The sequence below is a fragment of the Equus quagga genome, chromosome 13 (genome assembly GCF_021613505.1).
Source record: "Equus quagga isolate Etosha38 chromosome 13, UCLA_HA_Equagga_1.0, whole genome shotgun sequence".
Taxonomy (NCBI): domain Eukaryota; kingdom Metazoa; phylum Chordata; class Mammalia; order Perissodactyla; family Equidae; genus Equus; species Equus quagga.
Genome location: NC_060279.1, coordinates 90,967,380 through 90,983,666, shown reverse-complemented (window position 1 = coordinate 90,983,666; position 16,287 = coordinate 90,967,380). Strand labels below are relative to the sequence as shown.

At 61.3% G+C, this 16,287-nt stretch overlaps 1 protein-coding gene across 3 annotated transcripts in view; it reads left to right on the top strand.

Annotated features, from left to right (window-relative positions):
* The window catches only part of DHX34 (DExH-box helicase 34), a 28,514-nt gene extending 16,755 nt beyond the window's left edge, over nt 1-11,759 (top strand). For 2 of the 3 annotated variants that reach the window (XM_046681984.1, XM_046681983.1), the window contains exons 8-17: nt 372-565; nt 1,170-1,271; nt 2,732-2,971; nt 3,286-3,459; nt 3,814-3,931; nt 4,846-4,952; nt 7,018-7,308; nt 8,072-8,248; nt 8,461-8,599; nt 9,232-11,759. In XM_046681984.1, the coding sequence (XP_046537940.1) occupies nt 372-565; nt 1,170-1,271; nt 2,732-2,971; nt 3,286-3,459; nt 3,814-3,931; nt 4,846-4,952; nt 7,018-7,308; nt 8,072-8,248; nt 8,461-8,599; nt 9,232-9,365 (1,676 nt within the window). In that variant the 3' untranslated portion in view covers nt 9,366-11,759. The remainder of the gene's footprint in view (nt 1-371; nt 566-1,169; nt 1,272-2,731; nt 2,972-3,285; nt 3,460-3,813; nt 3,932-4,845; nt 4,953-7,017; nt 7,309-8,071; nt 8,249-8,460; nt 8,600-9,231) is intronic. The other variant, XR_006891548.1, reaches the window with a different exon arrangement.
* The last annotated feature ends 4,528 nt before the right edge of the window (nt 11,760-16,287 follow it).

Genomic DNA, 16,287 nt, shown 5'->3' with positions numbered 1-16,287 from the left:
ACAGCAGGTCAAAACGAGCCCCGGAGAGAAAGATGCAGCCCGGAGCGGGTGCTGGCGGAGTGGGCTGTCAAGGGCCGAGCAGGGCGGGTGGTGACATGGCTGACAGCGGCAGCCAGCACCTAGTGCCACCCTGTGCCCGAGGGGTCGGGAATCGTGGATGTCTCCAACTTAGAGATGGGGAAACTGAGGCCTTGCCCGAGGTCAACGTGAGTGTGAGTGTGATTCTGTCTGTGTGACTCCCCAGGCCCTTTGCGGATGAGATGGAGGGAGGGTGGGGCAGGAGCGGGTGGGAGGGCCGTCAGGAGACCCCGAGGGCCCCGAGGGCTGGGGGCCGCTGTCCGGGAGGCTCAGCTCGGGCCCTGCCTCCCCAGGGAAGATGCTGATCCTGGGCTCCACGTTCCGCCTGGCGGAGCCTGTGCTCACCATCGCCGCTGCCCTCAGCGTCCAGTCGCCCTTCACCCGCAGCGCCCAGGGCAACCCAGAGTGTGCGGCAGCCCGGCGGCCCCTGGAGAGCGACCAGGGCGACCCCTTCACGCTCTTCAACATCTTTAATGCCTGGGTGCAGGTGAGGCTGGGGGCCGCCCTGGCTGACTCTCGTTCTGCCGGGGTCGGGGGCCTCCGTGAGGCTGTGGCTCCTCCTTGCGCCCTCACCCCACCCCAGGGAGGACCCCAAGCCCTCCGCAGACAGACCGGGCCCGTCTGGGGAGGACGCCGTCTCCATGTTCATGGGGTCGGTGCGTGCAGAGGCCCCAGCTCGGGGGGCCCAGGGTTTCTGCAGCACCGATTGAAGCCGGTGTCATCTGGAGATGCTGACTCTGAGCGTGGCATCTGTATATCAGGAGCACACATTCCCGAGCCCCTGCTCTCCTGGGGCTCCCAGTCCAGTGCAGGGAGACAGACCTGTCCCTCGACAGTGGGCTGTCACGGGGAGTCCACGGGGCTGGGGGAGCCCAGAGGGCTGTCTGATCTAGCGTGGTCCGGGAGGGCTTCCTGTGGGAGGAGGAGGAAAGCAGGTGAGCCAGAGTGAGGGCCAAGAGGCCTCTCCCTGCCTGCTCCCTCCCAGGGGCTGGGCTTTGGGCCCACGCTGGGGTGGTGGGGGCCGTGGGCCGGTCCCTCCGCTCCCCGCGCTGGCCGGGCCCTGACAGCCTGGTGTCTGCGCCTCTGCCCAGGTGAAGTGCGAGCGGAGCAGTAACTCTCGCAAGTGGTGCCGCCGCCGGGGCATCGAGGAGCACCGGCTGTACGAGATGGCCAACCTGCGGCGCCAGTTCAAGGTGAGGCCCAGCGGACAGGCCCAGGGACAAGCCGGGAGGCCGGGGCGGGGAGGCGGCGTGAGAGTGTGGTATGAGTACCTTCTGGAGCACAGCCTGTCTCCCCCTCTGACAGAGGGTCCGAGTCCCCCAACACCCATTGCCCCACCCTCGGATGACCGGGCGTGGGGCGGCCCAGGCAGGGGAAGGGGTAGAAATCCAGGAGGGCTTCCTGGAGGGGGACAGGCTCAATAGTCACATGCCACTGCCTCGTGAAGAACCCTCTGGAGTTGGGTGTTGAGCTGGCCATGGGGGCTGCGTGCTGGGGGGCAGCGCAGGGCGATTCTAGGGGCCACTAGGTCTGGAGCAGCAGATGGCAGCAGTGCGCCCCTGGGCCAGTGACTGTGCCTCTCTGGGCCTGGTTCTTCCTCTGGAGACGGGAAGGTGAAAGCAGCGGCTGCCATCAGTGTTCCCGGGAGGGTTCAGTGAGCCAGTACCGTAGCACGTTCAGAACGGGCCTGACGCAGGCGGCCCCTGCCCAGCGTTAGCTGTTTCTAGTGGCGTGACCATCACGTGGTTCTGCATGACTCGTGTCGTGAACATTCTGCTGCCGTCTTTCCCTTTGCGAAAAAATATGCGGCTCCACGCCTCTCGGTGGTTGTGAGATCCCGTGGGGGGAGAATATAAGAAGTCTCTGTGACCTGTGCTCTTTGGTTGCAGATGGGTAAGTCAAGGCCAGAGTGGCGGTCCCCACATTGGGGACCACTGAAGTCCTGTAGTTCAGCCTTTGTTGGGCCCCAGACACTGAGAGACTAGCGGAAGGTGAGGCCTTCTCTCTGTGTCACACACACACACAGCATACTGAGTTGTCTGCTGGGTCATCCGTCCGAGGCTGTTTACAGAGGTGTGGGCCGGGGGGAGCGCAGGGGTCTTGTGTGTCAGATCACCTGCAGGGCCTGTGAGGTCGGGGTTCCCAGCCCCACCCCCCGAGAGGCTGGTTCGGTCATCTGGGATGGGCCCAGGACTTGGCATTTCTCCCCAACATCCCAGATGCTGCCACCTCCAGCCAGAGGGCCACCCCCTGAGGCTCTGGTGCTGAGAACCCACGGGGCCGGCGCAGCCAGGAGGGGAGGTCAGAGCAGTGACGCAGCCGCGACAGGAGCCTGCAGGGAGGCCCAGGCTGGGGTCCCCGGCCGCCTCTCCTCCCTCCTGTTGCCAGCCCAGGTGTCGCTTGGCTGGCAGCAATGATACCTCTCATGGAGCGGGCGTTTGTGCCCGCGGTGGGCGAAGAGGGGTTGTTACATGTCCGTTGCAGCCCTGGCAGGGGGCCATGGCATGGTCCCTGTGTTCCACTTGAGGAAAATGGTAGCTCAGAGGGCGAGCTCACTTGCCGGCAGGCGGCAGGCCCCAGACTTGAGCCCGTGTCTGGTCAGAGGCCGCTTGGCCTGCCATATGTCCCTCACTTGGGCCCCGCCCGCCCCCAGGAACTGCTGGAGGACCACGGGCTGCTGGCTGGGGCGCAGGCCCTGGAGCCGGGGGACAGTTACAGCCGGCTGCGGCAGCGCCGGGAGCGCCAGGCCCTGTTCCAGCTGAAGCGCCAGCACGAGGAGGGCGGGGCACGCAGGCGCAAGGTGCTGCGGCTCGGGGACCAGGACGGCGGCTCCAGCGACGAGGACCCGGCCCGCCCAGCCTCCCAGGGGGCCGGTGGTAGCGTGGACATCCAGGTGGGGTGCCGTGCCGCTGTCGGGGGCCTGGGACAGGTGGGGGAGGTCACCAGAGGGGGGAACGCGGCCCTGCCCTGGGGTCCGAGGGGACACGGCCTGCCCTGGGGTCCGAGGGGACGCGGCCCTGCCCTGGGGTCTGAGGGGACGCGGCCCTGCTCTTGGGTCCGAGCGGACGCGGCCCTGCCGTCGCCTCAGGAGACATTGCCATGGGCAGGCCCGGGCCCCTGCGTCTCCAGAAGCCCTTGGGTCCATGTCTCCCGGTACCGGCCCCTTGGGTGGGGAGCCCCCGGGAACCGCCTTGCCGTGTCCCCCAGGATGTGAAGTTCAAGCTGCGGCACAACCTGGAGCAGCTGCGGGTGGCCGCCAGTGCGGCGCAGGCGCTGAGCCGAGAGCAGCTGGCCTTGCTGAAGCTTGTGCTGGCCCGCGGCCTCTACCCGCAGCTCGCCGCGCCCGACCCATTCAACAGCGGCCGCAAGGACTCCGACCAGGTGGGCCCCCTCCTGCGGCCGGGCCCCAGCTGTGCGCACCTGCCCAGCTCCTGGCCTGTGCTGGGACAAGGCGGTGACTGAAACAGCCCTGGCCCTGGCCTCGTGGGGCTCCGGTCCAGTGGGGAGGACAGACTGTCCCCAAACAGATGACCCAGAGTGATTGGTGCTGCGACACACAGAGGGGACTGCTGACCAGCCTGGGAGGGGGGCATGGAGGGCTTCCTGGAGGAGGGGACTTCTGAGTTCGGATATACCGGGGGACCCTGGCCCAGAGAGTGGAGGAGAAGCGTTGCGGGCAGCGGGAAGAGCGGTCCGAGGGCCTCTGTGACGCGCACCCGCCTCTGGTCTCTGCAGATTTTCCACACGCAGGCCAAGCAGGGCGCCGTGCTGCACCCCACCTGCGTCTTCGCCAGCAGCCCCGAGGTGCTGCACACTAGGGAGCCAGAGGCAAGGGGTGGCGAAGGGAGCCGAGGTGCGTGAGCCCAGGCGGGGGAGGGCCCCCCCACTGGGGATGTGACCTCGGGGCCTGTGCCAGCTGGAGTCACCCACTTGTCCTCCCCACACTCCCCCTTTGCTGCGGCTGCTGACGTGGGGTCTGAGGGAGGGGAGATCCCAGGAGCCAGACCTCCCTGGGCGCCATGCAGAGCCTCACCCTCCCCTGGCGGGGCTGGCCACCGGGCCCCACAGGCGTCCCAAGGCCCGAGCTTCTGGCGGAGGAGCAGTGCCCATCAGGACCCTGCCCCCTGAGCTCGGCGGCTCCTAGGCTAGGGGGTATGGGGGGGCCGCAGCCCCTGGGGTGTCACAGCCACGGAAGCCCCCGCCTCCGCCGGCCAGGCCCTGGCCGGGCCCTCGAAGGGCGGCCTGCGCTGGGGCGGGGGCTTCCCGCCGCTCTGTCGGAGCTTGGGACACGCTCGCCCTGGGCCTGGTTTGTAGAGAGAGTGACGCACTCTGGGGAACGGTAAACGACCCCAAAGAAGAGGTTTGTAGTTGTCAACGTCTGAGACGGAGTTTGAACCTCTTCTGCCTGATCTGGATTCCTAGTCACTGTACCCTCTTCCTGTCACGTGCCTTTTCTCTGTGTTTGCTAATTTTGGAGAGCGTGAGGACCCGTGGGGCCCTTGCCCCAACTGTGTTTTCTGTTCCCCCAACCCCGTTATCGCTGCTGACAGAACTCACGGTGTTTCTTCATGTCGCCCCATCTCCCCAGTCACGTTCATCGGGGCAGAGTATTTCAATATGGGTCACAGGCGTGCTGTCCTGACACACATGGGCATGTTCTTTCGGTGGGCGTGTAAATGGCCAGGTGGCACAGGCAGCCCTGGGGGACGGACCAGGGTGGGGTGTGGGTGGGAGATGGGGGCTGAGCCGTCCTCGTGACCCTTGCAGACGACAAGGACAAGATGAGCAGCAGGCACCAGCTCCTCGCCTTCGTGTCCTTGCTGGAGACCACCAAGCCGTACCTGGTGAACTGCGTGCGCGTCCCCGCCCTGCAGGTGCGTCCGCCTCCCGGCGCCGCACGGCCAGGGCCTGGGCCTTCTCGCACGTCCGAGAGCCTCAGCCGCAGCCTCTTGTTGGCGGCTGTCTTCTCATTCGCGTATTCACTCAACCATCCCTTGCCGCCTGCCGCAGTGTGCGGGGGCTGCTGAGGGCGCTGGCAGCACAGCAGCAAACAAGGCCACAGCTGCCCCCTGCTCACCTGGGGCTCGCGTCCAGCAGGGAGCGCAGGCAGTAGCAATAAGAGGGCACAGGGCTGAGTGCTGTGTTACAGCAGAGTGAGCACTCGGGGCAAACAGAAAGACTAGGGGAAGGGGTCAGGGGACGGGGAGGGGAGGGGGCAGGTTCCAGTATGAAACAAGGCGGTCAGCATGTGCCTCCTTGGGGAGGTGCAATGCAGGAAAGACCTGAAGGAAGGGAGGGACGAGTCAGAGGGATCTCTGGGAGAAGAGCATCTGAGGCAGAGGGAACAGCAAGTGCAAAGGCCCTGAGGCACATGCATGCCTGGTGTGCACAGGGAACAGCTGGAGCAGAGTCAGGGACAGGAGGAGAGGCAGGGAGACTGGAGCGGGTCTGACATGGGGGCTACACGGAGCCCAGCAGGGAGCGGGGAGAGGATGAGGGCTGGGCCAAATGAAGGCTGAGAACACACTCAGATCGCACATGTACTTGTCCTGTGTGTCTTCAGCCAGCGATAGCCCGCATGCCTTGCGAGCTCACTGCTGCCGCCCTGTGGTTCTGGGCCTGCCTCGGGGGTCCTTCCTCAGCCCTCAGATTCTCTTTAAGGAGAAGACGAGGCTCTGGGGGGCAGAGGCATGTCACTTGCGTAAGTCACACAGTGACAGGTGGCACAGCCAGAGCTCCAGGGCCATAGGCCACACCTCATGCCTCCCCTGCCCGTCAGACAGGTGTCCCCAGCCCCCAGGCCCCTCGCTGCCACCCCAGGGCACACAGAGGGCCCCCTGAGCCTCGGGAGGTTTTGTCGACACAGATCTCCCCCCGCACTGAACGTGCACCCTCGTTTGCTCGTGTCTGTTTCCGTTCAGACGTTGAGTCAGTGCCGGCCTCCCACCGCAGAGGCCTGATGGCCGTGCCGCCTGCTGGGGAGGCCGTCGGGTGAGAGGCTGCAGAGCTCCTGCGCAGGGAGGGCGGGTGGGGCCAGAGCTGGGCCCCCGGCCGGACGGCGGGAATGAAGCGGGTTCGCCCGCTGGGGTGCCGCCTGTGGCTCCGTCTCCAACCCTCCACGCCGGTGGCCTGGTGGCCGGTGTGCAGCACACCAAAGAGACAGGATGGCATGTGAACCCTCATGAGCCGTCACCCAGCCCCAGACCGTCGCTGCGGCCAGCCCTGCCCCTTCCACTGCCCGCCCCATCCCGTCAGGTTGTCCCCATCGTCCTGTTAGGACCACTTCAGACAGAAAAGCTGAAAGACATGATCAGTAGACACTCGTCCTGCCCTCCCCAGACCTGCAGATGACGTCCAGTCTTTCTGCTGTGACTCCTGTCTGTTCCTCTGTCGCACATCAGTCCCTCTTCATCGGTGGCATCTTTTTACTTTCCCGGTGCGTTTAAAGGCGGGGGCTGCCGTCGGCGCTGTCACCCTTCAGCCCGCGGCGCAGTAACTGGCGTCCAGTGCTCGCTTCTGCGTTTTGAGGATAAACTGTAGACAGTGACGTGTCCAGGTGGTGGGCGCGCCAAAGGCCTCGAGTGTGCAGCCCCAGCCCTGTGAGGACAGGGCCCCCCCGCCGTCCACCTCCCACCCGGACTGGGAACACACTCTGCCTTCTCCTCTGTGATCTCTGTTGTCTGTCTGTCCAAGTAGGATGGCAGCTCCTGGGGGCGGGGACCTAGTCGGTCTTGTTCACTGTGTGTCTCCAGGACCTGGAACAATGTGTGGCACAGAGTTGGCGTGGGGTGACTGTTAGGTGGTGGGACAGATGGACAGTTGGGTGGTAGGTGGATCCGTGACGGGGGGGGGGGCGAGTGGGAGCCCAGCCAGGCCTCGGCCTCCTGAGTTGGCACTGTCCCCTCACGCCCACGCCTGTCCCCCGCCCCTCTCTTGCAGTCCCTCCTGCTGTTCAGCCGTTCCCTGGACACCAACGGTGACTGCTCCCGCCTGGTGGCCGACGGCTGGCTGGAGCTCCAGCTGGCCGACAGCGAGAGTGCCGTCGGGCTCCTGGCGGCCTCCCTGCGGCTCCGCGCCCGCTGGGAGCAGGTCCTGGCCCGGCAGCTGGCCCGGCAGGCCCGGCGGCGGCCGGAGGAGGAGGAGGAAGATGAGGACGAGGAGGAGGCGGCGGTCCACCGCAGGGAGGAGGCGGCCCTGAGCAGGGAGCTGCTGCGGTTCGCAGTGTCCCAGGTGCCCTCGGACTGGCTGAAGTCGCGGGGGGCAGGCTCCTTGGATGTGCGCACGTTGGGGGTTTCCAAACCAGAGGGTTGATGCCAAACCCAGGGTCACGCGCTGGTCAAGGCCGGAGCCAGGACTGAGCTTGGCCTATGTCCTGCGGCCCCGCTGTCAGCCCCGAGCCCTCGTTCAGCAGAGGCTTGTTAGGCACGTGCTGCCTGCGCAGTGCAGGGTCCCCCTCAAGAGCGGTTAAGGGGCTGCAGGATGTGAGTGGGGAGCCATAAGGTCCGTATTTGTGGAGGACAGGTGGGAAGAATTGGACAGAGCAGATGTGAGACCAACCCAACCTCTTATGTGGGGAGTCAAGAACTGACCCTGATTCTGCCATGTGTGGATGGGGCAGGGGAGAAAGGTGCAATCGAGGATGACTTCCTGGAGGAGTGGAGGGATCCAGTGAACTAGGGAAAGAGGAACAGGCTGACATGCCAGGGGAAGGAGGGGCAAGGTGGCTAGACTTAGGGTCTGGATGTGGTCCCGCAAGTGACAGGGAGCAGAGAAAGGACCTGGGGAAGGCAGTTAAGATGGGAGATAGGGTGTCAGGATGTGTTTTAGACAAGCCTCTGGTCACAGGTGTCTAAAACCATGTTGTGATTGGTTTAAGCAATTGGGCCCCATTACAGAAAAGTCCAGGGGTGGGTTTCAGGCACAGCTGGATCCAGGTGCTCTGATAATGTCTCCCTGAGTCTGGTTCCCCTATATCCTGTCTCTCTTTCCTCAGGTTCCCTACAGCCTCCGGCGGCTCATGGGGCTGGAAATCCAGAACCTCTATGTGGGACCTCAGACCATCACGGCTGCCCCCAGTCTCCCTGGTCTCTTTGGCAGCTCTACCCTGTCCCCCCACCCCACCAAAGGGGGCTACGCGGTCAGTGACTTCCTCACCTACAACTGCCTCACGGTGAGCACAGACCCCACCTGGGCCCCTCACCCTCCTGCCCCTCAAGAGGGATTTTAGGGACCCCCTCAGCCCCACCAACCTCATTCCTGCTTAGTCCTGGGACACAGTTTCCGAATGGGGCCTGCCAGCCCCGAGGGGTTCTGGGAAGGGCCCCAGGCTGTCGGCGGGGGTGGGGCAGGGCGCCAGGTCCTGACACAACCCACCTGCCGCAGAGTGACACGGACCTGTACAGCGACTGCCTCCGCACCTTCTGGACCTGCCCCCATTGCGGCCTGCACGCCCCCCTGACGCCCTTGGAGCACGTGGCCCACGAGAACAGCTGCCCCCAGGCCCCGCAGGACGGCGCCCCGGGTGAGGACGCGGCGGGGGCTGGGGCCCTGTGTCTGCCCCGCCGTCCGGCCAACCCACGGTGGTTGCTGGGCATCTGGGCGTTCGCCGGACGCCCTGGGGCTGATGGTCTCGGCCCTCTGACCCCGCTTGGTGCCCCGTGTGGACTTTGTCACAGACCCAGAGCCCGGGACAAGGAGGGCCTGGAGCGCCAGCTCTGTCTCATTTCTGTCTGTCTGTCTTTCTGTGTCTTTGGTCTCTCTGTCTCTGCCTTGGCCACATCCACCATCTTGTCCCCCAGGGGACGCCACAGTGAGCAGACACTGACATGGTGTCTGCCGCACCACACGCCACACAGGGCTCGTGGGGGAGACGACAGCAGGACCACATGGTCCCCACCCCAGGGCTCGCTCCGTCTGTCTCAGCAGCCTGTGTGTCTCTCCTTGTTTCTTCCTCTCTGTCTCTCTTACCCCATGGGACACAGAGTAAAGACTTGGCCCTGCGTGTTAATCAAGGAAGGCTTCCTGGAGGAGGCAGAGCCGGATTCCCCAAAGGCTGCGAGAGAGCCTGAGCCCCCCGGTGCCTGGGCTGTGGGGTGGGCGGGAGAGCACACAGTGGAGCGCCCCCCTCACTGTCCCCCTTCTTCTCTCTGTTAGGGGCCGAGGAGGCCGCCCCCGAGCCCCCCCAGAAGGCGTCTGCCCTGCAGAGGCCCTACCACTGTGAGGCCTGCCAGCAGGACTTTCTGTTCACGCCCACGGAGGTGCTGCGGCACCGGAGGCAGCATATGTGAGCCAGCCGGGCCGGGACGAGGACTCGCGCCCGAACCCCCGGCCTGGGCTCAGCCCCGCAGGAAGTGGGGGGAACATGTGAATAAAGCCTTATTGCTGACGCGGACCCTCAAGCCTGCCCTTCCAGACAGCGGCAGCTACCCGTGGCGGTCCTCCGCGTGGTCTGCCTCTCGCCCCTCCTGCTGCAGTCTGCCATCGAGGTGGCCTGGCCCCGTGTGGGAGTCGAGGGCGAGCAGGGCCTCCAGGGTCCGGGTGCAGGGCCTGGGCTCCCTGCCGCTGCTGCCTCCCGAGTGTGCTCGTGGCCTCTGCTTTCCCTCGAACTCGGCAGCCTCGGTGTTGGCCCGGCCACAGGGTCCCTTCCAGACTGGGCAGGGGGACTGTGTGTGTCCCTGTTCACCTGGGCCCATGGCTGCACCACAGGCCCGCTCACAGCGTGGTCTCCAGGCCGCTCCTGCTCAGGGTCCAGGGGCCATTCTCAGCCATCCCTGCGTCCTCCCTGGCTGGCCACGCCTGCCCTACAGACACGGAAGGGACGGGGGACACTGAACGACCGGATGCCGTAAACCACACAACTCGGCTGAAATGGGAAATGTCTTGAAAGACAAACTACCAAAGCTCACCCGAGAAGAAATAGATACACTGGACCGCTGTGCGTATCTGTTAAGGACATTGTATTTTTTATTTACTTTTTATTATTTTTTTTGTGAGGAAGACTGGCCCTGAGCTAACATCTGTGCCCATCTTCTTCTATTTTGTATGTGGGATGCGACCACAGCATGGCTGATGAGCAGTGTGTAGGTCCACGCCCAGGATCCGAACCTGCGAACCCCAGGCTTTTGAAGCAGAATATGGGAACTTAACTAGTACACCACCGAGCTGGCCCCAGGACATTGAATTCATAGTTACAGACACAGAGAACAGGTGGGGGTGGCTCCCTGGTGACCTGGAGCAGACACGGAAGAATGAGGCACTGTGCTCGACACAGCTCCCTCACGGTGGGGAGGCCGCCTCTGGCCGAGTTCACGAGGGCAGCATGGCTCTAACGCCAAAACCAAAGACGACTCCGGAAAGGAGGCTGTGGACCGACGTCCTCCGTGAGCGCGGACACAGAGATCCCTCGTAAAGGTCCGGCGCCTCCCGCTCAGCGATGTGCAAACAGCAGAGCAGCTCACGGCCAGGCGTCGCTTCTTCCGGGGCGGCCACGTTGGTTTCGCATTTGAAAATCAGTCAGTGTGACTGGCCATGGCGCAGACGAGGGTGCGTGTGACAACCTTCGACAGCTCGAGACCGCGGGGAGACTCTGCACTCTGCGCTTGCAGTGCTTTGCTCTGGCCAGTGAGCCCAGCTCAACTGCCCTTTGCTCCGAGGTTCCGTCTTGACGCGGGACCCTGGGGAAGCCCTTTTTGTGTATATATATATTTTTTCCTGAGTGTCAAAGCAACGCGTGGCGGCCTCAGGTGGGATTGGAGCCTAAACAGAAGCCACTGCAGGTGCTTCAAACAGGAAGGGATTTAACACGGAATCGGGTGCTCACGAGACGGCGGGAGGCTGGGGCAGCGGCTCTGGGCCGGGCCCTTGGGAAGGACCCAGGACGACAGCACAGAGCCACGAGCCAGGGCCCTGCTGCCTCTGAACCACGGGGCTCAGCAGCACCCAGCCTGGCCGTGACCCGGGGTCCCAGCTCTGGAGGGACCCCACTCGCCGAAGCCTGTGCTACGTCCGAGTCCAGCTCCAGGGCGTCTGGGCGACATGGCTGCCACCTCCGGCCTCTGCTGCCGGGACGGTGGGGGAGGCCGCCCGGCCCAGCCGTGTCCCCAGTGAGGGACGGGGAGAAATGAGAAGACTGCAGCCGAGGGAGGGGACGCCCGCCCACCGCTCCCCGCCCCCCCCTGGGCTCAGGTGTCTCCCCAGGCCTCTGCCCGCGTGTCCGCACCCCTCTTGTAACTCATCCAGGTTCCGCTGTGTGTCGTTCTCTGTCCTCTCCATTGAATGCTTCTCTAGCATTGAAGGCTAGTTTGGAGTATTTCTCCAGGTCATTGTGAATTCTTCCAAAATTAGGTTTTCCAGGAGCCGTGAAAGGGCGCATTGTTCGGCGCGCTGTTCAGCTCCTTGCTAAGCCCTGTTCCCGGCTCGGCCTTTGCATCGGTTCTCTTCTCTTCTCTTCCAGTAACACAATAGGCGCTATCTTTGCATACATCTTCTTGCAGGAATGTTGTCCATTTCTTGGGTTCCTGTTTTTAAAAAGTTTTCTCCGTTATAGAAAACTTGGAAAAGCTGGAGAAAATAGTAAGGAAAAGGAGTGCCCTGGAGTCCCCCCGAGTGGCTCTGGGCGGGGGGCGCGGGCTGAGCGTGTTGTGGACCGGGAGACCCAGTGGCTTTACCCAGAGCAGCACATCCACATGGCCCGGCGATCCCCGGGGCCGAGCCCGCGGTCCGGCCGCAGACGCCTCCCTCCCCGCGACCCGGACAGCGCTTCCTCCCCCCTCCCCAGCTCTCTGGCGGCCTGCCTCTGCTGTGTGCTTGTCCCCAGACTTCCGGCCACTTCCTTAGGACTCGTTCCTGAGAGGCCATCAGGGTCAAAAGGTGAGAGCATTTGGGAGCAGTGTTTAGCACAGACTGCAGAATTTCTCCTTTTTAGCCATCTGTGTTTCCGAACAACTTGCAAGAGAAATTGCACATGCTCTCGTATTGTAGCCAACACGCAACGGTGCCCCTCTGTGCCAGGCACTGTTCTAAGCACTCTGTATATGGACTCGCTTGAACTTTGAGACAATCCCGCAAGATAAATACTCTCGTTACCCTCCGTTTTGCAGATGGAGAAGCTGAGGCCCAGAGAGGTTGAGTAACCAGCTCAAGGTTGCACAGCGAGTATGTAGCAGTGTTGGGTTTTGAGTCCAGAGTGTCTGGCCCCTGAGTTCGTGCTCTTAAACACAATTCTCTGCTGCGTGTGGAGCTTGCTTTTTAACAGCCAAGCAGAGCTCCACAGCGTCGTTTAGTCAGCCATTACCCGATTGGTGAGTGTCGAGGCTTCCGATTTTCTGATACAATCGGGGGTGGATCCAGGTTTTGTGGGGCCTGAAGCTCCTACAATTTTGGGGGCCCTCTTTGGGAAAAACTACAGAACTGCAAACACAAATAGGGGCGGGGCCTGAACAAGCCAGGGGGCCTGAGGCTCCGGCGGCCGGAGCATCGCGGGACACCCGCCTTTGCCGCCCGGACCGCAGGGCCCCCGGGAACCGCGTGCGCCTCTGCGCATGTGCGCGAGGGCCGGCAGGACGCGTGCTGGAGGCGGGGTCTGCGCCTGGACGGGATGCTCGGGGAGCCGTGGCTGAGGGTCTTTATCAGGACGCCAACCTGGCAGGAGAGCGGGACACACTGCAGGGCCGCGAGGGCGAGAACTTCTGCCCAGCAACGGGCACCACTCAAAGGGCCGGCAGGCCGCGCGCAGGAAGGTGTGCAGGACGCACGTCCCACGAGCGCTGGCGTCCGGGATACAGAAGGAGCTCCCCCAAGTCAGGGAGGACAAGGCGGACCGGCAGAAAACAGGCCAAACGCTTAAACGGACGAGGCCCCAGAGAGGCCGTGGGGACAGACCCGCAGCCGGGGCCACGCGGGTCTCCTGGGGCCTCGTGATGCCGGCGGGAGGCGGAGGACGGGCGCCTGGGAAACACAGGGACGGGCGGGAGCCGCAGCCGCAGGCCCGTCCAGCGGGCGACGGAGAGGTCATTGCACAGGGCAGGAGGACGAAGTTGCTGGGTGGGGTTTGGAACGAGAGTCCGCTGGGGGGAGTGGAGACTGCGGGGTGCGCACCGTTTCCCATCGGCTGCGCCGCGGGGGTCGTGGGGGTCGTGGGTTCCTGTCGGGCCGCGCTGTGGCTGTCTTCCCGTTGGGGTCTGTGATTGACAGCCCTTCCTGCAATGGGCCCCGCCCGGCCGGGGCGACCCCTTCCCGCCTCCCGACTCCGGTTTAAATGAGGTTTCCCTTCAGTGTGCATCTTCACGGCCGCGCTCAGCATCTGACGGCAAAGCCTCTCCTGCGGGTTTACGCGCGAGAAATGGAAACGCGTGCGCGGAAGACCTTGTATGAGGATGTCCATGGGCCAACCCGGTCCGAGCGGTTATGTTCCCGCTCTCCGCTTCGCCGGCCCAGGGTTTGCAGGTTCGGATCCTGGGCGCGGACGTGGCACCGCTCATCAGGCCACGCTGAGGCGGCGTCCCACATGCCACAACTAGAAGGACCCACAACTAAAATATACAACTACATACTGGCAGGATTTGGGGAGAAAAGCAAAAAAAAAAAAGAAAAAAGGAGAATGTTCATAGCAACTTTATCCATGACAGCCCCAAACTGGAAGCACCCTAAACACCCAGAGAAGAGAGAGCGCGCGGTAGATCCAGCGCGTGCTGTGTGGCTCCATTTACGTGAAAGTCTAGCAAAGGCGAGTCTCATAAATGGGGACAGGAAGCAGGTCACGGGTTGCCTGGGGCCGAGGCACCAACTAGAAGAGGGGGGGACCAGGGAACCTTCTGGGGGTTGAAGATGCTCTGTGTCTTGATTGGGGTGGTGGCTACACAGGTGTGTTTGTCAAAACGTGTTGACATTTGGTGACGTGTAAACTAGACCTCAGTGAAATTGATCGCCGTTCGCCGCCCCGCCTGCCCCTCCGCAGAGGTGACCATCAGTCAGGGTCACTGGGCATCATTCCCTTGCGTCTGGTGTCCGATTCTGTTCAATAACGTGCATACGGAAATAAAATGTTTCGATTTTAAAAAAATGGGACCATACGGTTCTGCAACTTGCTTTTTTCCACTTGGGCTAATTTGGAGATCTTTCTGAACCGGCACAGAGCCTGCTCATTCTTTCGCGTGGCTGCACAACGGTTCACGACATGGGTTGTGCTGAACATCAGTTTTACCAGGCCAGTATGGAGAGACCTGTAAGCTGTTTGCAATCCTTTGTTCCTACAAACGAAGCTGGCATGAGTATCCTGATACACATGTCATTTCCAGATATCTGTGTATCTGTAGGATAAATTCCTGGAGATCAAATCACTGGTCCCAGGGAAGGTGTGTTTTTACAGGTCATTTGATAGATTCTCCCAAATGTCCTTCTGAACGGGCTGTGCCTGTTTATGTTATTTTTATGTCCCCTGTGAGCCTGAGCATCTTTGCCTATTATTCTGGGCCATTTGTGTTTCCTCTTCTGTGCTGGCTCAGATCTTTTGACTGTGTTCTTCCTAGGCTCTTTGTCATTTTCTTGTTGGTTTGTAGCAGCTCTTTATATATTACAGATCTTAAGCATCTTCATAGATGTTACAAACATTGCTCCCAGTCTGCTGCTTGTCTTTGGCCTTGTTGATGGTGCCTTAGCCACTCAAAACGTCTTCATTTTCTGGTTGTCAGATCTCTATCCCTTTTCTATTAGGGCCCCTGAAAATATCTTTCTCAACCCGAGGTATTAAAAATGGGGAAATAAATGGAGGAAGGGAGAGGCCAAACGGAGAGCTCCTTCCCCAGAGCCCTGTCCAGCCAAATCTCAAGAACATCACGGCTTCTCAGGGCTGTTCCTCCTTTTCTCCTCTTAAAACATAAAATAACATGAAAGTCCTACAGTCAAGAAACAGAGTGCTTTTTATTTGCATGTGAGGTGGGGGTGCTGAAAATGGAAGCCATCCAGTGTCTGCCAAAAAGCCTTAAGCAAGAGGCTGGCCCCGTGGCCTAGTGGTTAAATTTGGTGCACTCTGCTTTGGCAGCCCGGGTTTGTTTCTCTGATGTGGACCTATACCACTCGTTGGTGGCCATGTTGTGGTGGCAACCCACATACAAAATAGAGGAAGATTGGCCCAGATGTTAGCTCAGAGCCAATCTTCCTCAGCAAAAAAAAAAAAAAGGCTTAAGCAAACTCCAGTCTCTGACTCAATAAATCCATTCTGGGGAGTGAGTCTGAAGGAACCTGCTGGAAGAGGGGAGGAGACTCTTAATGCCCAGAGATGACCATCAGGGCACCTGTCAGAATTGAGGACCCAGGGGTCACAGCCTCTCAAGAGTGAATTCTCTGGCCCTTCATGGTACGAGAAGTTCTAACTACCCATTAATGATCTGGGGAAATAGGGGAGAACAAAACCTCCAGCTGGGCCTGAGCCTTCGGCATTCTCACAACTGCATGAAATAAACCTCATGGACATGTCGTTTTTCACCCAGTGGGGTGGTCCAGATGCTGCTCGCTGCCAGGAGGCCATGGGGAAACAAAGGGGCGCTTTCATCCACCTGGAGGGGAGTTTACACCGCTGCTCTGGAAGGCACTTTAGCAGGATCTTTCAAAATGCAAAGCAGGCACGCATTCACTCAACAATCTTTTAAAACTTCCTCTTGAAGCGTAATACACAAGAAGTACACAAGTCGTAACTGAACAGCTTGATGAATTTTCTTAGAAAGTGAAACATCCCTGGGCCACCGGCATCCAGACCAAGAGACAAACCCTGACCAGCTCTCCAGCAGCCTGGCTGGTGCTCCACCCCATCCCCACTCCCCCAGTCCCAGGAGTGAGCACCTTTTTTTTTTTTTTTTTTTTTTTTTTGCTGAGGAAGATTTGCCTTGAGCTAACATCTGTCCCAATCTTCCTCTATTTTGTATGTGGGTCGCCACCACAGCATGGCTGCCAACAAGTGGTGTAGGTCTGCACCCAGGAACTGAACCCTGGCCACCAAAATGGAGCATGCCGAACTTAACCACTAGACCACGGGGCCAGCTCCTAAAATTCTGACTTCTAACACCATTGCCTATGTTGCCTGTTCTAGAACTTCAAAAAAATGTATTCTTCTGTGTCTGGCTTTTCTTGCTCAACATTCTGTTGCATGGAGCTGTGGTTGATCCATTCTAGTGTATGAATTAGTCAATTTATTTATCCATTCTTTTGTCGATGGGC